Source organism: Peromyscus eremicus, chromosome 7, assembly GCF_949786415.1.
Source record: "Peromyscus eremicus chromosome 7, PerEre_H2_v1, whole genome shotgun sequence".
Classification (NCBI taxonomy): Eukaryota; Metazoa; Chordata; class Mammalia; order Rodentia; family Cricetidae; genus Peromyscus; species Peromyscus eremicus.
The window spans coordinates 57,958,619-57,980,598 of record NC_081422.1 but is presented as its reverse complement, the minus strand read 5'-3'; the positions used below and the strand labels follow the sequence as shown (position 1 = coordinate 57,980,598).

Genomic DNA, 21,980 nt, shown 5'->3' with positions numbered 1-21,980 from the left:
ACACGTACACACAAAACCCATAGAAACACAAAATCAGAAACCATAATAGACAAGTAAAAGACCAGTAAGAAAAAAAAAAAAAGCCCAAACTAAACCAGATGAGACAAAAAAAAAAGTCTACAAAAATACTATTGAGTTCGTTTTGTGTTGGCCATCTACTGCTGGGCATGGGGCCTGCCCTTAAGTGTGGTTAACGTGTCCGGTGAGACTCCATTGGAGAAAACTAATTTTTCCTTTGCAAATGGATATTAACAGGAGCTAGCTTCTTGGTTGGGAGTGGAAGCCCGTGTCCACTTCCCCATCTCAACACTGGGATCCCGTCTGGACTGACCCTGTGCATGCTGCCAGTCTTTCTGAGTTCGTATGTGCATTAGTCTGCTTCTGTTTAGAAGACACTGTTTCCATGGAGTCATCCATTCCCCATGGCTCTTAAGGACCTTTCTACCTCTTTGTTCACATAGATCCAGGAACCTGTAGGGAAGGTCTTTAATCCCACTTAGGAATGAGTGTTCCAAAATCTCTTATTCTCTGCACATTGTCATTGTGGATCTCTGTTAGAGCCTATCCACTGCAAGAAGCTTCTCTGATAATGACTGAATGAGACGCTTATCTGTGGATAAGCAGAATGTCATAAGGAGTCATTTTATTGCTGTTTTCCTTTAGTAGAACAATTGTATTTGTTTTTTCCTAGGTCCATAACTTATGCAGCCTTAGGTTCTTAGCCACTAAGCACTGTCAGGTGTGGGTTCCATCCTGTGGGGTGGCTGGCTACTCCCACCAAGTGTGTGCCACCATTGCACCAGCACATCATACAGGCAGCTCACTGTTGCATATTGCAGCTTTTGTATTTGGGTTAGTGGTAGCATGCAGAGTACCTTGAACACTAGTGGGGGGGGGGGAGGGGGTGAAGGCTGTAGTTGGGCACAGCTTGACTTCTCTGTGTTCAATGAGATAAGGTCTTACTATCAGGTTGTGGAAAGTAACCAAAAGATTTGGCAATAGCCTGAGATGTTTGAGGGTTTCCATGGGCCCCTTTGGCCAATAACTCAACTAGATGTAACCCATTCCTGGCACTGGACGTTTCACTTCCTACCCAGGATTTTGAAAGATCAGGCTACTGTGATCTTCCTAGCTTGGTTAGTGAGGCCTCCCGTGATCTGCCTCTCTCTGTACCATAGTCTCCTCTGTCATCACTAGGATGACAGGCCTGAGACCTGCTGCTAATGAGATTTACCAACTATAGAATCCAAGGTATAAAGAGTAGGTCTTCAATGGGGTGCTGTGGAGCTAAACAGGTCATGGAGGAAAAGAATAAAGGTCAACAGGGCAAGATGGCCCTTGGTAAAAGAGTGTATTTGAGGCTCTGCATCCACAATTGTCCTGACTGGTGCTGAAGAGTGTCTCCTGCCTTTTCAAACAGCAGCTTCTTGTCCTTTTGAAAATGAAGCTCCACCTGACATCCGAATTAAGTAGACAAAGAATTCAAATTGGGAATGGTGGTACACACCTTTAATTCTAGCACTCTGGAGCTGCCTTGTGAATTCAAGTCCAGCCTGGTCCACAGCCCATCAATATTTAATTGGACTCTGTCTCAGAGCCTTTTTGGAGCAACATCTTCTATCTTTCCACTGACCATCTTCAGAACTAGATGTCTCTAGGTTTAAAGGAGTCTGACTCTGTCCTATACCCCACCATCCTAGAGAGGTTCTTGGTGTCTTGAGTGTGTTGTGGCTTCTTCCTTTACCCCTTTAATCCAGTTCTCCTGGGAGGTGCCAGTTAGGGCCTTGATCCTAGGAATCACCTCAAATTTTGCTTATTGAGAAGCAGTACTGAACTGGGTGTGAGGAAAGTGCCTCCACTTGAGGAGTCTGTTTTCACCAGAAGGATCTGTGGAACACTTGGCCCCGTGCTGGCAGTAAAACTCCATGCCAGGAAGAAGCTAGAAGCTGAGTTAGTGGCAGCACAACCTTCCAAAGACAATCTGCTGCAGAGGAGTGTAGCTTTGGGGGGTCACAGCAATAGCTGTTTCTCAAATCAGCAGCATTCTCCCATTTCCGGCCTCTAGGTGTCATTCCTAGCTACAGGCCAAGAATGGGAATTCCATGAAGACTGGTGTCTACTTTTAGGGACTGCCTACACAAAACAGGAAACCTCAAGAGACCAAGTGTTCTAGAATCACAGCAGAAAAGCTATTCAGGATTTCTGGTGTGAGAATAAACTTAAAGTGCTTTAGGCTTCAGAGAGCAATAGATTCTTCCAGCCTGAACCACTGTGTGTGTGTGTGTGTGTGTGTGTGTGTGTGTGTGTGTGTGTGTGTGTGTGTGCATGCAGGACCCAGGGATATTTACACATGCAATAGGTTCTTTAAAAAGAAGCATGTACATGTGTACAGAGTACAATTTTCAGCCAACCTGAAACTTCCTAAGCAAGTATGAACACACTGTGACAGGTTCACAATCAGCCCCTTTTGAAGACAGAAGGAGGAAATACAAGGAGGCCACTATGATAATGAATCCACTCTGATAATGACAGCACATTTAGAACTAAGAACTGGAAAGTAAAATGCTCCTAGTTTGCTTCTATTCCTTTAATAAGAAGGAATTATTTTTAAATAATAATAAGACAAGAAAATCAAACCACAAATGAGCAAAGACCCTGTTCTAGACACTCAGGGGAGCTCAGCAGTGGCCACTCTCAGCAACAGGTGTCAGGACTGTTTGGAACCCCTTGGGTCAGGTGAGCAGGCCTGATCCAGACTTCTTTACAGCCAGAAAACCAACCAACCAAATACATTTGCAAGCATAAACAAAGTCTGAGAACTCCCAGATATGCACATTTTAGAAATAAAAAGGACTGGGGTGCTGGGCAAAGCATGAAGACCCAAGTTCAATCCCCAGCACCCATGTAAGAATCTGGGTGCATGCTGCCTAGATAAATCAGGAAGCTCCAGGTTCAGTGAGAAACAAACCTTGTCTCAAAGAAAATAAGACAGTGAGTGATTAAGACACTCAGTGTCATCTTCTGCCTTTACATATGTGTGCACACATGTGTACATGTGTATATATGTACACACACACACACACACACACACAAAGGGGTAATTTTTTAAACTTTTAATTAACTTCAAAATTGGCATAAATAATCACCCTTTTCTGTCAACTTTCACTCTTCCCCTCTCTTCCTGAACCTTCTAAACCACAGTTGCTGAGTGGTCATAAAAAACTCATCTTTGCTAACATCTTAAAACAACCCAAGTCATTTATACACGTTTGAACAGATATGATCTGTAATGAATGATTAAGTAAAACCTTTTGTGTTAAATTATGATGTTAATAATGACTGTGTCTCCTGTAATTTATTATGAATTCTCAGATGCTTCGGGTTTGATTTTGATAGAATGCAACCACATCAGAGTTTATGTGATGACTTTATTTTTAGAACTCCTTCGTTGAAGGCACACATTTCCCCACTACTGCTGCTACTGTAATTATGTACAAAACCGATCACTCATTAGAGTTAGGATACATTATCTTCTAGACAGATGAGGCTAAATAAGCAACACATTAATAATTCAGAGAGCAGTTCATTATGCATGTGGATGCCTGCTTCATAACTGGAATAAGAACCTCATCAGCCTCTGCCAACCCTTAAACAATAGTTCTGTGTTATTGCAGCCACATTCCAGTTTACGCTTGTTAAACTGCTACTTGGATTATTTTATCAAACATTCATTTATTTGTGGTCCCTTACTGCCGAGAACAGATTTTGGAAGCTTCTTTTTTAAGTTAATGATTTGAGCAATGGGTGTTATTAATTCTCAGAATATTATAAACATGATTAATTTTCAGGCAGAGATTTATTACGTGAGGATTTCAGCTATGTCAACTGAAATGCATCACTGTCAAAACAAGTATCATAGTGAAAATAGAATGCGCTCCACACTTCAGACGCTGTGCTCACAACTAAATCAATTTAAATTGTGGCTGAAGCAAAATTATATTCTCCAGTGAAAAAGAGTATTCCGGGCTTCTTTTATTTAGCTTGAAGCATTCTTGTTAGATCGTGATTTAGAAAGGTAGTTTAATAAGACTAGACTAGCACTGATAATGTTTTGTGTGCTGTTTCTTCTTGTTTTCATGGAAAGGCTAACTTTCTGTGATTCCCCACACATTCCAGATGTGGCCAAGGGGAATTTGGAGGGAAGATGTTGGTCTGAGAGTCAGGGATCATGAATTCTGATATTTGCTCTGGCTCAGGTTTCCTTATTGTAAATAAGAAAGAGCTAAATATCCCCTAAGGTCTCCTGAGCAGTTTGATTTTATGGGTCCTAGAGAACAGAGTTATCTGTAGGAAGCCTGTCTAGAGCCTCACACACTGCAGAGGACAGAGGATGAACAAAGCCATGAGAAACAGTTTTGAAAGGCCCATCTCTCCATACTACAGTCTTTCTTGAAAAGCTCCTTAGGTTGGTTGTAGCCAGAGTTTTCCTTCCTGGCCCACAGTCAGGACAAATCTCTGACACCCGCCAGTCCCACAGCTGCTCAGATGCAACCAAGTAAACATAGAGACTTATATTGCTTACAAACTGTATGGCCGTGGCAGGCTTCTTGCTAACTGTTCTTATATCTTAAACTAATCCATTTCTATAAATCTATACCTTGCCACGTGGCTCGTGGCTTACCGGCATCTTTACATGCTGCTTGTCCTAGTGGCGGCTGGTAGTGTCTCTCTCTCTCCGCCTTCCTGTTCTTTCTTTTCTCCTCTCTGTTAGTCCCGCCTATACTTCCTGCCTAGCCACTGGCCAATCAGTGTTTTTTTTATTGACCAATCAGAGTAATTTGACATATAGACCATCCCACAGCAGTTGGTTTTTATTGTTGTTGCAGAAACTTCTAGAAGTTATGTTATTATTATGACAGGCCATATCTAAGACTTTATCAGTCATCACTTAGCTATATCAATTAACACTCAGCAAGAATTCAGATCTTTCATCCAACACATGAAGCACGGAGAAAACTGGGATAAGTGGCCAAGAGCTCCAGGTTTATAAAGTGCAGTTCCTGGCTCTGCCACAGAGCTCAGGGTGAGGGCAGTGTCCCAGTGCACTAAGCCTTATCCACATGCGCTTCAGTAAGATAATCACATGAACCTGTTTATAACCCGAGATATTAGTCAGGAACGATTATGTTCATTTTTAGATATGAAAAGTTGTGTTAAGAGAAGGTAAACATATGTTAAAGAGTACTTCGCAAACAAACGGGGAAGTCAAGGTTTAATGTACAGGCTGTCAAACTTGAAACCAGTGTTTACCCAGCCTTGCACTGGCCAAAGGGCAAGCCATGTCCCTGTGACTCGGCTGCTTTCCAGTGTGTATTACCCACTGTCTCAGTGACATAGGACAGGCTGGGTGAGCATGGAGGATCTGTAGATTTTTAAAAGGAGGCAGGAATAGACATAGCACTGGTTTCCTAGGCAGCACAGATGTCTAAACAAGTAACAGAGAGTATGGAAAAAATCAAGTCACTTAAAACAGTGAGCCATCTTTTTTGAAAAATCAACAGTTTTTATACTAAAACATAAAGAAATATACATTTTCACAAAGCAAATCCACAAGGCCATCTACAAGCGCCATTAGAGTAACTGCTCCAGAGTTCTCAAGTGAGATGACGATGGCCTGGTAGGGTCAGGGGGCTCGTTAAACATAATGGAACTTGGTCAGGCCTTAAAGACTAGAGTAGTCACCGGGTAGAAAGGAAGGGAAGGCCTCCATTAGTAGAGGGGAGAATATCTACAAAGACCTGTGGTCTCTTAGAAGAGGGAGCGGTGACTAGAAGAGTTCACTGAGACTCTGGAAGAGTCTGCCCACTAAGCTAGGCTCTGGATTTCAGCTTAAAGGCAAAGAGATGACCCTGAGGACTCCTGAGTAGGAGCAACCTGGTTTGGAGAAAAATAATAAATCTTGTGGTGATGGTCAGAATCCCAGGAGACAAGTGATACCAGTAGAGGAAAGAAGAGCCTAGGAAACTATATTTATTTGTGATCTGAAATCCTTTCAAAGGAATAGTGACAAAATAGTAAGCACTATTTATCAGATTCAGATGTTAAATGAATTCAGGATCACACAGATAGTCGATGGCCTCACAGGTTTTGAATCACAGCCTTCTTGATTCCATCTGCCCTTTGTTTATGGAACTCTGCTTGTATGCTCACCTCCAGAACTCCTAGACAATAAAGTTATAGACTAAGATGGTGACAATAATGAAGAAGCAGCAGCAGCTCAGAGACATATCAAACATCCTGACTCCTTTCCGATTCTCCATGCATTTTAAGCTCAGGACTGGGAAAGGGGAAAAACAGTTTGTTTTCACTGAGAAGTAGCCTCAGGGTGGTCTGGTCTTACTGATATCCAGAAGTCATATTCTGCTGGGCCATGAGCTCTTCCGTTGAGCTTTATGACCAAGTACCACAGTGTGGAGGGTAGTCTACCTACCAGGTACTTCCCTGCCTCTCTCACTGACTGTGGCATAATCTTTGTTGTGCTTTTTTATACTAAAGTAGCAGAAGACAAGTTTAGAAGACAAATATAACCTTGGATGGGATTATCATGTGAATTCATGGCAATTATCATACAATTACATGCTCAGTAGCCACCGTGGAATTCCAATGGATGTTGCAGTTCATATCCATTTGCAAAGGCTCAGGTTTTGGGCCTTCACTATGAAGGCAGGTACATGGTCCTGTCTAGCATGGTAGAGTCTAGCCAGCTGAGTCAGAGCTTCTCTTAGATGGCCCTTGTCACCAAAATATTTGCGACATGGTGGTTATAGACAGTAGTTATGTACTACACAATAAAAAAGGAAAAGTAACCTAAGAAAGAACTTTGAAAGTTTTTACCACAAAGAAACGATAAGTATTTGAAGAGAAAAATACTTATCTGATTTAAATATTGTGAATGCATATGTGTATCAAACATTAAATGGTACCCCCACTGATAGGGAAAACATTTGTTTTTATATCTCTGTTAAAAATAAAAATGTCCTAGTAGGTACAGATGGGACAATCCTAATGGCAATACATGGCTCAAGACACATTATTATGTGAGGGCCTAACATTTGTATAGACATGATCTGAACTCTGCCTAAATGGAGGAAGAGTATCCTTAACACAGGAAGAAAGAAGAGTAAAGCTATCTATTCTCTGATGGCACTCAATCAGCTCAGCTCCCACACTGCTTCTTAGACAGAGCCTGATGTCTGCCTACAGATCTCCAGGTACCCCAAAGCCAGCTGTGTGCCAGCCTCTTTTTTTTTTTTTACTTCTGTTTCAAGTCACTGTGGAAGTCCAAGCACCAAGGCAAATATGTAATGTTACAAATGCTGTGCTACAAAGCTGCTAGCTTCTAATACTTTAATTTGTGCCTTAAATTTTAAATATTTTAGGAAATATATAAGTAAAATTCTCTGGGCCTACTATAGCCAGTCTCTGGGGTAGGTCCAATTAATAGGTATGAAGAATAAAATGAAAGGCATGAAGAGCAGAAGGGCTACTTAGGAAAAGGAAAGAGATCATCAGGAGAGAGAGGGACAAGAGGGAATAATAGGTGACTATAATCGAAATCCATTGTGTACATATGCGAAAATGCCATAATGAAACCTGTTTGTATGTATAATTAATATCTACTAACAAAGTCTTTAAAAATAGCAGTTTCCCAACTGAAAATGCAATTAGTTCCAAATTGGCTACCTTGAGAAGAGGGGCTTTTAGTTAACCCTAAAGTGGCTTACTTCTATAAAGTATAGTATGGGAAGGAAGACTGCTATTTCTAGCACCATTGATAATATGTCATGTTGATACTATGTTTGTCAGTGCTGAGATAATAAGACAGGGGTGTTGCTAGAGTTTTTCTTGCCTGGCCCATGGTCAGGGCAAATCTCTCTCACCTGCCAGTCCCACAGCCTCAGACCCAACCAAGTAAACACAGAGACTTATGTTGCTTTCAAACTGTATGGCCGTGGCAGGCTTCTTGCTAACTGTTCTTATAGCTTAAATTAATCCATTTCCATTAATCTATACCTTGCCACGTGGCTCGTGGCTTACCGGCATCTTCACATGCTGGTTGTCATGGTGGCGGCTGGCAGTGTCTCTCTGACTCAGCCTTCCACTTCCCAGCTTTATTCTCCTCCTTGTCCCGCCTACACTTCCTGCCTAGCCAACAGCCAATCAGTGTTTTATTTATTGACTAATTAGCAACAAATTTGCCATACAGAACATCCCACAGCTTATTTTTAGCTTATAGTTTGGAGGTTCCACTCTATGGTGGACTAGCCTATTCATTACTTTGGACCTCTGGTGGGGGTGATAGATTGCAATACTAGAAAATGCATGGTGAAATAAAACCACTTACATTATGAGCCAAGAAGTAAAAGAGAAACTAAAATGCCAAAATTCTGACAATCCCTTTTGAGGGCATGTCTCCAACCAATGACCTAAGGATCTTCCACAGAATCCTACCTCCTAATGGTTTCACCATCCTTTAACATGTGACCTTTAGGAAATAGCATCCAAAGTACAATAGCATACCCTTGAAATGAGGTGATGCAGACTGGTTTATATGTGTGGCCTTTCTCTCTCACACTACTCCAGTCCAATCATGAGAAAAACATCAGAAAAAAAGCAAATCAATGGGGTTTTATGAACTAGCTAACCAGTACACCTCAAAACTGTCAAGTTCATCAAAAAACATGGGAATCTGAAAAACTGTGAAAGACCTGAGGAACATAAGGAAATAAGATGACTGAGGCTACTATGACACTAAATATAAGATGGGATCCTGGAACAGGAAAGAGAAAGTAGAGGAAAACTAACGAAATTCAAATCAAGTATGAACTTAGATAGATAATAGTAATATAGCAGTTTGGTTCTCTAGTTATAACAAATGTTCCAAAGCAATGTAAGATAGTAACAGCAGTGCAACTGTGGTGGAATAAACAAGTCTGTGTTATCTGGTAAATTTTCTGCAAATCTATAACTATAAAGTTAAAATTTGATTTGAATGTTTTTAGAGTCTAACTTTCAGTTGTGACTTTTCTAGTCACTGGAAACCAGTCGCTTTGCAGTGATGACTACCCAGCTGAAGCACGAAAATCTCTCCCTAGTCTTCTATTACGTTTTTCTCCAGATGTGTAAGGCCCATGGCATTGGCTATGACCTTGAGGTATGAGGGGTTATAGTTAATTGGGGCTGGACCAGTCAGGTATGTACAGGATCTAGATGGCCGATAAACTGCTGCCCGTTCAAAGGCCAGCATTTGGACCCACATTAAATATAATGACATGACAATTATACAGTTTCAACTTAATTGAATTTTTGATTTGTAGAGATACAATTCAATATCTATTAATTTTAGTCAAGCAGTCTGCCACTGAGCCACATTCACAGGTCTAATGTCTATGAATTTTCAGTTTTCCTACTTCAAAACCAATATTGTTTTCAAGAGTCAGCTTTTTATGGGCCCCTCAAAGTCATTCAGACCTTAAGCACAGTACCAACTGTGAACAGAATGTTCTGGGTGACAGTTGGCAACCCCAGTAAGCTGCCAGAGCACTGTCAAGATCATGAGACCCTTTGGTTGGCTTGATCTGTCCTGGTGCAAAGGTATATAATGAAGCTCATATTGCTTTGCAAATTACATTCAATCTGATACAATGCAGAAACAACAAAAATGCCAGAATAAACTAATTTACCTGAAATTGATACATCTACTGCACACAATTCCTTCAGAATTCAATAGATTTTAGTCCCAAACTGATGGGACTGAAATAGTCCCGTGTACCACAAGCTAATCTATTTGTTTTATTTTTCTAAAGTATCAAAACAGGATACATTCTGTGAATCAGCATATTTGGCAGGGAAAGTCTCAAAGAAGCCCAAACAAAACATATTTTATCACATTCTACTACCTGAAATGTATTTATTCTTGAGCTCAAGGCTTTGCACTTGACTGGAGTTATAACACTTTTGAGAAAAGTAAAGCCCAGAACTCAAGGAGTTATTTACATCTTTGTTTCTTGAGTGACTAGATACACTTATTTTTCTTCTTTCTTTTTTTTTTTTCAATTTAGTCTCTGTACAGACTGTCAAAAATTGCCAATGCTGAGTGTATTACAAGTCATCACAGCAGGTATTGGGGAAAGTTTTTAGTTAGCAGTAATTGTGCCTAGGATAACCCTCATTGGCTACGATACTGCAACTAAGAGCAGTATGGTAATAAGAGAACTGTCGTGGTCCAGGGGGCAAGCACAAGGTGCAGAGGAAGCAGATCAGTGAGGGTCAGGGGCCTTGCTATGGAAAGCTACAGGAAGAATGGATAGAGAGGCATCACAGACAGCCATCACAGTTCCACAGGCACACCTGCAGGTTTACTCATGTTCAATAGCTTACCAAAGATGAAAGATGAAAGATACAAAGATAAAGAAAAATACAGATTAGGGGCAACAGAGTAATGGAACAACACAAAGAAGAAAAACAGAATCAGAAGCAAAGGCGAGATAAAACCCAGACATTAGAAGAACCCATTTGAAGAAAACAGAGAGGCTAACCAGAAGCAAAGCAAACAAATACATATAAATAAACATATATTTATATATACATAATATACATAGATACATATCACATAAATCATACACACACATATGGATTGGGGCAATATGCACAGTGTGTGTGTGTGAGAGAGAGAGACAGAGAGACAGAGAGAGAGGCTGAAGTGATAACCATTGCCTGACTTTTCCTGAGATGGGCTCTCATATGTCTTGACTGTAAAAACTGATTTAGAAATCTGTCCCTAGTGAGAGCTTCACACCACCACTCCTCTTCTTTTCCTCCCCTTCCCTTTTTCTCCTTCCCCCTCCCCCTTTCTCCCTCTTTTCCTGCATCATCTTCTTTTGGTTTGCCGAGACAAGATCCTACTCTGAAGCTTGGGCTGGTTTTTAATTCCTGGCAACCTTCCCAGGTCAACTGCTCAATTCCTGGGATTGCAGGCATTCTTCATCCTCCTGCTCTCCTTCCTGTCTGATGGGCTCCTCTCAGGGAGGGAGATGATGGGCCAGCATTTTAGAGCACTTTCTGTTTGCTGTCCACTGGGCTGAGCACTCGCACTTCACTGTCACATTTATTCTTCATGCCCAAGCTGGAAGGAGGTGTTCTCTCCACCACAGTGAGCATTTTCCCATGAATGAGTATTACCAAGAATGTTATGGAGCTGGTATTTGAACCCATAACTGTACACGGCTTTCTCCCATGTGTGCCTTTTTTCCTCTCAAGAACTGCTTCATTTTAACTAAAATATGATTGGCAGCCTAATGAAAGAGTTCTGAGATCCATTTGAAAAGAGTATTGTGTCTCAGTACCTCTCACTCAGCTGAAGAAGCAGCACCTTCCATGCACAGCCCCTATGACCGCCTCCACCTTACAGAAGCGGGGAGTACGTTTAAGATGGACTTCCCTAAGATTTCATTCTCTCTTTCAGTTATACTAAGAAGGAAAAGGAAACCATTTACCTAATCCAAGTGTAACCTCTGCTACCTGACTTTACTTTGGGTTGAATTTAAAGTAGATGCTTTTACCAGGAAAAGCAAGCAAAATAACAATATATTATTGTTGATGCTACCAAAGGAAGAATCTTCCAATGTCTTCATTCAATTTGGTTTTATTCGCTTTATTATCACAGACTTTCAGTGGGTTTTTTTTTTCAAACTTGAGTGTGGGGAGTGTCAGATTACCCTAGGAGCTTATTTTTTCTTGATGAATGTTAGAGGGATGCATTGCTGAGTTTGTAAGTAACTTGGTGGGTCTCATTCCTGTATTTCTGTAATGCTGCTGAATGCCCCCACTGGTTTCTTAATGAAATAAAGTTGTAATGCAAGCCATATGAAGAAAGGCATCATGTTTACTCTCTGCAACAGTGTGAAGGGGGCTGGCATCACTCATACACAGGCAGTGTGCCACAGTCTTAAATAGCCCCACAACCAACAACATTCATTTTTGGGGGCCTATATATTGCCATGGTGGGAAATATTAGCATTGTTTACAAATACTCTGTTTCTCCCCTTTCCAGGCACTTAACAGAACTACACTTCCTCAGGGCTCCCCCAAAGTTGGGCATGACCATGTAAATTGTTTTGGCCAATGAGATATGAACAGAAGTGAGATATGTCCTATCTATGCAGAACATCTGAGTTGCCATACCCTCTTTCTTACCTTGGAAAAACATAGGAGCTCATTCCAACAGCTCACTGCAACAGTCTGGTGTCTGGGGGTATCAACAGTGACTGGAGACACATGCTATCCATATGGAATAAGAACATTAGCAAGAACTACAGCTTCTGTTGTTATAAACAACTAGCAACTGTTTTTCAAATATGGAAGCATAGCTAGCTTACCTGGTTGGCACAGAAATTAGTATCAAAACAAATGTGTTCCCAAACAAAACCTAGAAGTTTGATACTGACTTGGTGATAGGTAGTGGGTGACATGGAAGCTGTTCATGGGAATAGGCCATCTCAACAATCATATTGTGAAGTGATAAAATATTCAGCAAAATTGGCACCTATCACAACTTAGAAGACCTAATATGGCCACAGCAAAGCAGTTAGAAAATACAATGCTTTTTTTTTTTTTTGTATGTTGACCATTGTTGACTGCTTTTCAAAGAATACAGAGTCTGTGAACCTCTAAATGTATCAGGCAATATATAGCAAAAATGAAAATAAACAGATTCTAGAAAGTAGGAACTTGGGAAAACTGGAAAAACTAAGCTGAGTTTTAAACTTCAAAAAGGAAATATAAAAATAGACTGAAAGAAGCTGGCAAGCTGGCTCCACAGGTGCATGCTGCACATGCCTGATAACCTGAGTTTGATCCCCTGAACCCATGTGAATGTGGAAGGAGACAACCAATACCACAGAGTTGTCCTTGAACCTCCACACATGCACAATGGCACATGTGCATGTGTGTACACACACAATACTGAAAGGCTTTTGCACACACAAAAAAGTAAAACTCAGCCTTGTAATAAGGATCAAATTAAAGTTACAAGTACAACCAACTACTAAAACCTCTGAATGGATCTCAGAGTAAGGATCACAGCACCTAGCAAATGTTTTAATATAGAAAGATTAGCTCAAGAAAACCAGACAAAGGCTATTGCTCTCCTACTGAAGCCTGACAGGCTTAAGACACCTACAGTTAAGAGAATGAGGGGCCCAGAAACAAGAAAACAGAGAAATAAAGAAAACCTCGTAGGAAGAACTACAGATGCAGCTGTGTGTTTTAGGTTTGTGTGTGTGTGCACCAGTGAGTGCCAGTGCACGTGTACATGGCCCACTTGTGGAGTCACTGCTCAGGCATCTTCTACTTTTTTTTGTTTGAGACAGAGTCACTTGTTAGCCTGGGACTTTGCCACATACTCCAGGCGAACTACCTGCCTGTGAGCTTCTAGGGATCCTCTTATCTCTGCCTCCCATTTCCCAGTGCTTGGATTACAGGCACACACCCAGCTTTTTAATCGGGCCCTGAGGATCCAAACTCAGGTCTTCATAGTTGTGAGGCAATTCTTTACAAATTGAGCAATCTCCCTAACCTGTAGTAAAAACATTTTGAGGGCTTCAACAGTTAAAAGAAACATTAATCTGCACTGAAGGAGGCTCTACCTGTTTAAGACTTAAAACAACCTTTGGGTCCCAGCTCTCAATAGGTAGTAAGTGGTAGAAAGTCTTTGAAGGTCTAAGGAAGGCATAATCTCTAATGTCCACTTCAGATATGGCCAAGGACTATTATGGAAAGAATAATCAGAAGGCAGAACCAAGGACCACAAAAAAAACCCCAACATTTACAAGAGTCCCCTTAAGTTCATGGAAACTCCCTGCTAGAGAATATTTCCCACACACACTGTGGAAGTTCATAACCCCTACAGATTATCTTCCATTTATATCATTCTTTTCCCTTCCAAATAGAAGTAATTATAGTGGTGGCCTTTACCCCCAGGGTTTGAGTGGTGAAAGTTGAACAGATAATTATTTTCTCCTTTTTAGCATGTATCTTTCCATATCAAGAGAACCAGACCTAGATCTGGAGACACATGGGTCATCCATAATCACGTGTGACATTATTCTAAAGCATTGTGTACTGTGTAAAATATGTTCAGATATTTTGTTTCATCCTTGCCATAACTTTAAAAGTAAACATTATTGCTTTGACTTTGTAGATGAGAAAGCTAGGGCTTAATAATGAACTGCTTTGCAAGTCTGCATAGCAAAATCTTGTTTTTATGTGCTTTCCAGTAACTAGTCTGAAAGTATATGAGCAAATTCTTAATTATTTTAAAAGAAAGACTAAGATAAAAACAAATTTCAAAAGTTAATTTAAGTTACCAGCCTAGGGAAACAGGGCTGAGTAAAACAGAAACAAGGAATTTGGTGGCCAGGAAGCAACACTTGGGAGAGTACTTTCCAGGGAATAAGACCAGGCCATGGAACTAGAGTGGAATTGTCTCCACTGAAGTCACTCTGATGCACGCCCTCACATCTCTCACAAGTGAAACCAAATACTTACTTTATGAATAGTAAAGACAAACAACTTTGAGTAAGCCTTTGGATGAAAGCTGAAAAAAAATTCCTGGTTAACTGTCCTAGAGAGATAATTACAAATGTACTGCCATGCCTAGAGATTTCATTTTATCTATAATTTTGTAGTCAACTTAATAACCAAAAATTAATTGTAAAACTTGGACAAATACATATAGAACAACTTTTTGAAAACAGTTGCAGCTGAAGCAACCAATCAATCAATACATGAAGAACTATGGTCCTTAAGAATAGGACTGTCAAATTTACCCTTGTTTTTTGTTTATTTGTTTGTTTTAGGTTGTGTTGTTTTGTCTTGCTTTGCTTTGAAAACAATAGATCCAAACGGAAATAACAATCTTATTGGTCTAAGGAGAGAAAAGGTAACTTCAGACAGCCAAAGAGTTTAGTACTTCAGAGTCTAAACTCCTAGTGCAAAGATAACCACAAAGAAGAAGCTAACACCCTGTGTTCAGGTGCCATTTAAATCATGGGAAGATGCTACTTCTGGAGCTCAAGACTCCAGAAACCTAATACAATGAGTAGCTGGAAGGCTAAAGACCTGTCAAGGACTTCAAAAACCATGTGATACTGGGGATTAAAGTTCCCAAGCTGCTAAACTGGAAGGATCCTAATAAACACCCCAAGCTTTCAGTGGGAACTTCAAAAAGAGCATGAGAGGAAGGGCATTTGCCTACGGTAAAAGACCAAACACAAGGAGGATGGAGAAACTGCATTCTAAACTCTGCCCCTGGTATATGCGGATGAACTGCCAATTCTCTGACAAAAACAAACTAGAATCTATCATGCTGAACAATAACACCATCTAGGGCAGTCATTCTCAACCTTCCTAGTGCTGCGACCCTATAATACCTCATGTTGTGGTGACCGCCCCCGCAACCACAAAGTTACCTTCATTGCTACTCCATAACTTCAATTTTGATACTGTTATGAATCATAATGTAAATATTTTTGGAGATAGAGGTTTGCCACAGGGGTCACCATGACCCACAGATTGAGAACTGCTGATACAGAGCCTTTGCAGTTTTTTAAGTTACCAGACTCCAGTAAAAATCATAAGATGTACTAAAAGGACAGGACCAAAGAATTGAAAGCAAATAGAAAACCAAAGTGTCCACAAGAGATCCAATATTTAAGTTATCAGGCTGAAACTCTAAAATAACTATGATTAATATTCAAGAAAATAAGAGGATATGTTTTTAGAATAACAAGGTAACTTCACAGAAGCCCTGAATCTGCTTTTTAGAAGTCAAGTAAAAATTACAGAACTAAAAACTGTCACAAAAGTTGACCCTAGTAATTTTATATAGTAATGTAATAGGAAAAACAACACAGTAAAAATGATTACTGAAGTAGAAAACAGGTCGTGGGAAATATTCAAAATTACAGAGAAAGAAAATAATGACCACACAGAAACAGACTGGAGATATGTGGAAAATGAAACAAAACAAAACATAAAAATTAACATGCATACAACTAGTGTCTCAAGAGATGAGGAAACTTGAAATAAATACTGACAAGAACTTTCCAAAAGTGGTGAATTATATAGAATTACACATTCCACAAATACTACAAATGATAGGCAAGCTATATTTAAAGATAACCACACCTTGAAACTTCGTATAGTTTTGAAGATTAAAAGAAAGATAAAATCTTAAAAGTAGATAAAAACACAATAGCCCATCAACTGCCTGATCATTGGTCCAATGGGACTGATGGCTTTTCAACAGGACCTATGGACGGCGCACAACGATGAAATCATACTTTAAACTATGGAAGAAAAGCTCTGTTGCCTATGGATTTAATTCCCAGAAAAGGAGGTTAAAAATCAATAAATAGCCCAAGGATATGGTCAATTTAGGAGAAAGCTCCAGGAGCAGCTAAAAAAGTGTATTTTTTTGTGCTTGGGTAAAAATATCTGAATATGTTTGCTAGGCCTATTTGATTTATGATGTTATTGAGCTCCAGCATTTCTCTGTTTAGTTTTTGCCTGAATGACCTGTCTATTGGCTGGAGTGAGTTATTGAAGTCACCCACTATCACTGTGTGAGGGTTAATATGTGGTTTCATCGGTAGTAGTGTTTCTTTTATGAACTTGGGTGTCCTTGTGTTTGGTGCATAAATGTTTAGAATTATAAAATCCTCTGGGTGGACTTTTCCTTTGATGAGTATGTATCATTGATGAGTACGTAATATCATTTCCAATCTTTTCTGATTAGTTTTGGTTTGAAGCCTATTTTGTCAGATATTAAAATGGTTACAGCTGCCTGCTTCTTGGGTCTATTTCTTGATGGTGAGGTATATTTCCTGAATGAAACACAAAGATCCTTTTTTCTAATCCATTCTGTTACTCTGTGTCCTTTTATTAGGGTAATTGAGACCACTGATATTGAGAGTTCTCAGTGAGCAATTTTATTCATTCCTGTTATTTTGTCGTCCTCCCCTGGCCCCCCCTCTACTTTTGAATTACTGTTCTGGGATTATATTTATTCCTTGTGTCTTCTTGGGTGTGGTTAACCTCTTCAAACTGAAGGTTTCCTTTTAGTGCCTTCTGTAGAGCTGGACTGGTAGATTAAAAACTGCTAAAATGTGTTTTAATCATGGAATACTTTTCTTTCTTCCTTGATTGTGATTGATAGTTTTGCAGGGAATAGTAGTGTTGGCTAGCATCTGTGGTCTCTTATAGTTTGTAGAATGTCTGTACAGGCCTTCTGGTTGTCAGAGTCTCCATTGAGAAGTCAGATGTTATCTAATGGGCCTGCCTTTATACGCTACTTGGTCTTTTTTCCTTGAAGCTTTTAATATTCTTTCTTTGTTCTGTACATTTAGTGTTTTGATAATTATGTGTTGTGGGGAATTTCTTTTCTGATCCTGTCATTTTAGTGTTCTGTATACTTCTTTTACCTTGATAGGTAACTCCTTTAGACTAGGGAAATTTTCTATGACACTGTTAAAAATATTTTCCATGCCTTTGAACTGAGTTTCTTCTCCTTCCTCTATCCTTATTATTCATAGATTTGGTCCTTTCATAGTGTCCCTGATTTCCTGGATGTTTTGTGCTTGGATTATTTTTTGGGTTTAACATTTTTTTGGCAGAGCTATCTATTTCTTTTACCTTGCTTCCAACACCTTGGATTCTTTCTTCTATGTTTTGTAATCTGTTGGTGAGGCTTACCTCTAAGGGTTTTTGTTTGACATCCTACAATTTTTCATTTCTAGTTTTATTTCAGCTTGGGTTTTCTTTAATGACTCTATTTCTCTGTTTTACTTTCATTATTTCACTCAACTGTTTGTGTCTTCACAGACTTCATTAAGGGATTTATTCACATTCTCTTTAAGGTCCTTGAATATATTCATAATTGCTATCTTGAAGTCCTTGTCTTGTGCTTCAGCAATATTGCATTTCTCAGGTCTACTGTAATAGGGTTAAAGACTTCTGGAGGAGGCATATTGTCTTGGCTGTTCGTGTTTGTGGTTTTACAGTGGGATCTTCGCATCTGGACTTATGATGTTTAAGATATTTCTTGATGCCAATATCTGGTCTTGTTGGGTGGATGTTCCCATTTTTGGTTGTTGCTGCCATCTCTGGATCCTAGAAAACTGTGGTGGCTGTGGAGTCCTTGGTAGAGAGTGCTTCTGTGACAGGCTGGTGGATGACAGAAAGGAACGGAGATAGGCTAGAAAAGAAGGCTGAGAGGGCAAGAACTCAGATTGGTCCTTATATTTATTTCTAATTATGTATATGTATGTTTGAGCATGTTCCTGTAAGTGCAGTGATTTTGTGTCTGTGTGTCTGTGTGTGGGTTTGTTCTTGTGTGTGTGTGTGTGGGGTATATTCCCGGTGCAGGTGCCCTCACAGGCCAAAGGACGGCCCTTGGATTCCCTGGAACTGGAGTTATAGTCAGTTGTGAGCTACCTAAAGTAAGCGCTGGTAACAGATCCAAGGTTTTTTGCAAAAGCAGTGTGCACTCTTAACCACTGAGCCATCCATTTCTCAAATTCTGCACTAAACTTCTGAATGTTGAAGTCTTTAAAAACTAAACTTTAATTTAAACTAAATGTGTCTTAGTTACTGTTGATTTGTGGATGCTTTCCTTTGTTGCATAAGCTTTCTTTTGCTTAGGAGAAGATTCCTTAGGCATTTCTGTTTTATAAATTGGAAGCTTAGCTGAGTAGGGTCTTGCCCTGAGGGCACCATTCCCTTTATTCCATTCCTTCTCATCTCTTCCAGGACAAACCAAGGTTCTAACATTGAATTTCCTAGTGTTCTTTCTCTCCTTAAATTGTACAGTTTGTATTTCTTTTTCCCTGCTTGCATTTTTAGTTGTAGATCTGCATAAGAGTAATCACTAATAACCACATGACACAGTCAATATTAGAATATCTTGAAATCTCCTCTGCCAATGATATTACTCCAAAACACTTCAATTTAGCCTCCAGCAGATTTCTTTTTGGACGGGGCAGAAAAAAAAAAAAAAGCCATGTTCTTTACCAAAATGTCAAGAGAATGGTCTCTAGCCCAGTTGCTAACATTGTTCCCTCCTGAAACATCTTAACTGGGCCTCCACAGTTCACATTACTCTCACCACTACTGTCTTCCAAGCTCTTATTAAGATAGCTGTTAATCCCTATTTATAGCATTCAACCATTTTCCTAATCCTAAGTCCCAAAGGCCACATTCTTCCAACAACCCACGTGATCAGGCCTGTCACAGCAATACACCACTCCCTGGTACCAACTTCTGTCTTAGTTACTGTTCTTTTGCTGTGAAGAGATCCCATGACCAAGGCAACACTTACAGAAAAAAGCATTTAATTAGGTGCTTGCTTACAGTTTGAGAGGGTGAGTTCATAACCACTGTGGTGGGGAGCATGGCAGTGGGCAGACATGGTGCTGGAAGCAGTAGCTGAGAGCTTATGTCTGATCCACAAGAAGGAGGCAGAGAAAGAGAGAGAGAGAGAGAGAGACAGAGACAGAGACAGAGAGACAGAGACAGAGACAGACAGAGAGAGAGAGACAGAGAGAGAGGGGGAATAGAGGAGGAAGAGAGGGAAGGAAGGAGTGTGTATTGGCGTGACGTGGGCTTTTAAAACCTCAAATCCCATCCCCAGTAACATACCTCCTCCAACAAGGCCACACCTCCTAAACCTTCCCAAAATAGTCCCACCAACTGGGAACCAAGCATTCAAACATGTGAGCCTAAGGGGACCATTCTTTTTCAAATCAGCAAAGACAGTATTTCAAGCCATCACTTACAGGCTATAAAATGTCTTACAAAATCTATGTCATAAAGTACTAGGGTGTGCTAGACTACATGTGATTTCCCACTGAAACTCAAATTCTTTTCTGTGTCTATATGTGTGCACATGTTCATGAATGTGCATGCAGGTACATGTACATGTGTGGGTATATGGTGTGGAGGCCAGAGGGACAACCTTGCCTATTATTCCCCAGTCTCTGACTAAACTGGAACTCACCAATTAGGCCAGGTTGGCCGGCCAGAAAACCCCAGGGGTCGACTTGTCTCCATCTCCCAGTGCTAGGTGCTGGGTCATGTGTAACCCCTTCAACCAGCTTTTATAATGTGTCAGTTCTTGGTGTCAAGCTCTGGTCCTCAGGCGTGTAAGGTAGGCACTGAACCACTTGAGCTATCTCCTTCACCCTCAAATTCTTTTTTCAAACACACACACACACACACACACACACACACACACACACACACCTTTTTCTTTTTTATGGATTGCTCTTATAACAGTGGTTCTCAATTTTTGATTATCACCCAAGAAGGCCCTAAAAGGCAAAGTCCAAGGATTCTAAGTTTCGCTGATGCCCTGAAGCTCATCTTAACAGGTGTAATAGATGATTCTGATGTAGGTGTTGTAAGGAATATACTAAATAAAATCACCACCCTAGAGCATACTGCCTCCCTTTTCTGGAGGCAACCCCCTTTAATGGTACTTGAAGGTAGCTCTAGATTTCAATTCTGGTCAGTCTTAATGCCCATGGTAGACTATATTGTCTTTGCTTCCTGTATAAATATGCTGTTTGTTTTCTTCTCACTGAAACCTTATAGGACAGACAAGGAACTGTTTTTATATTATATGAACCTCTGAAGAGATACAAATTGGGCATGTTGTAAGTATGAAGTATGTCTATGATATGTAATAAGCTAAAAAAAATTGTCTATAACACCAACAAGATTAATGCTTCTCTTGAGTGTTAATCAGCATGCTGATTTATCTTGTTTTATTTGGATCCTCCAGTACTTCAGAAAATGCCTGTAGATGTTGGTGTCAGGTTCCTATATATAGTTATCCTAATTATCAGGTAGGAGTCTATGCTTAACATAAACTCATACACATACAAGGCTCAAATATTATTGATAGGGAGCCAGCTCAGATGACCCAATTGTGAAAAGCTAGTTGTCATTATGGAATGCTTAGAAAAATGCTCTGGTGACCTGGGCAGATGTTCTTCCAAAGTAGGGTTGGAGCCAGTTTGGGTTCAGACGCGGTCTTCTCAGGGAATGTAAATGTTGAGCAGAGTCCTGATGACAGAGCCACTCACCCTCACCAATGTTTTTACAGTCATGGAAGTGCTGTTTCTTCTCCTTTGGAGCTAGAATGTGGCTACAGTTTAATCTAGTGCTTTGATGCCAGAAATGAGGCCTCTATCTGTAACATCTACACAAACGTGTCCATTTCATCTGTCCAGGTATTTACATCCACAATAACAAGAAGTAAGAAAGGAGCTGCCTTCTGCTTCCCAGTGATATCCTATCTCTTAGCTCCTTCCTTGCTGTGAGCCCCTAACCTATATGTCTACACTCCACAGATGTGCCACTGTGATGCTAGGTCAGCAGCAGGTCAAAAACAACAAGGCAACTACCATGACTAGGTAAACAAAGCAGTCAATTGGATTTGATGTTAGCAAGCTAATAAAAATAAGTATTTTCTAGAGTAGGAGTCTAATTAGATGGGAAAGATGCAAGCTCCAAGTACATTTTTAAGCTCAGGAACTCAGGCAAATGCATTTGTTTATTACAAGAACTAGAAATCAGAACAAAGATATATGAACTCTTACTGTCCACCAGCTGGCATAAAAGGTGAACTACTAAGGACAAGCTGCCCTAGGGCTGCAACTAGATAAACCCTCATGCACATGGGATATGGTGGGAGAGCCAGGTAGGGGAGCCAAATCCAGATCTAGGATTCAGGTGAATAGGTCATTTGAGGCAACAAGCTCTCACCATTAGCAAAAACCACAAAGAGTAGACAGACAATCTGAAAGTCATGAAGGGGGAACATGACTGTAAAATCTTAAAAATGAGGCCACTTTGGG

General features: G+C 40.2%; 1 protein-coding gene and 1 non-coding gene across 13 annotated transcripts in view; one reads left to right on the top strand and one right to left on the bottom strand.

The window, feature by feature from the left end:
• Positions 1–21,980, top strand: part of Iqch (IQ motif containing H) — a 184,647-nt gene that overhangs the window by 155,305 nt on the left and 7,362 nt on the right. For 6 of the 12 annotated variants that reach the window (XM_059268070.1, XM_059268080.1, XM_059268076.1 and 3 more), the window contains 3 exons: positions 9,092–9,214; positions 20,713–20,774; positions 21,474–21,536. In XM_059268070.1, the coding sequence (XP_059124053.1) occupies positions 9,092–9,214; positions 20,713–20,774; positions 21,474–21,536 (248 nt within the window). Of the gene's footprint in view, positions 1–9,091; positions 9,254–20,712; positions 20,775–21,473; positions 21,537–21,980 lie in introns of those variants that run through there. The other 6 variants (XM_059268071.1, XM_059268077.1, XM_059268075.1 and 3 more) reach the window with 4 other exon arrangements.
• On the bottom strand, positions 10,124–10,265 carry LOC131915791 (U4 spliceosomal RNA). The gene has a single exon (XR_009380435.1). It is a non-coding gene; the product is annotated as a U4 spliceosomal RNA (small nuclear RNA).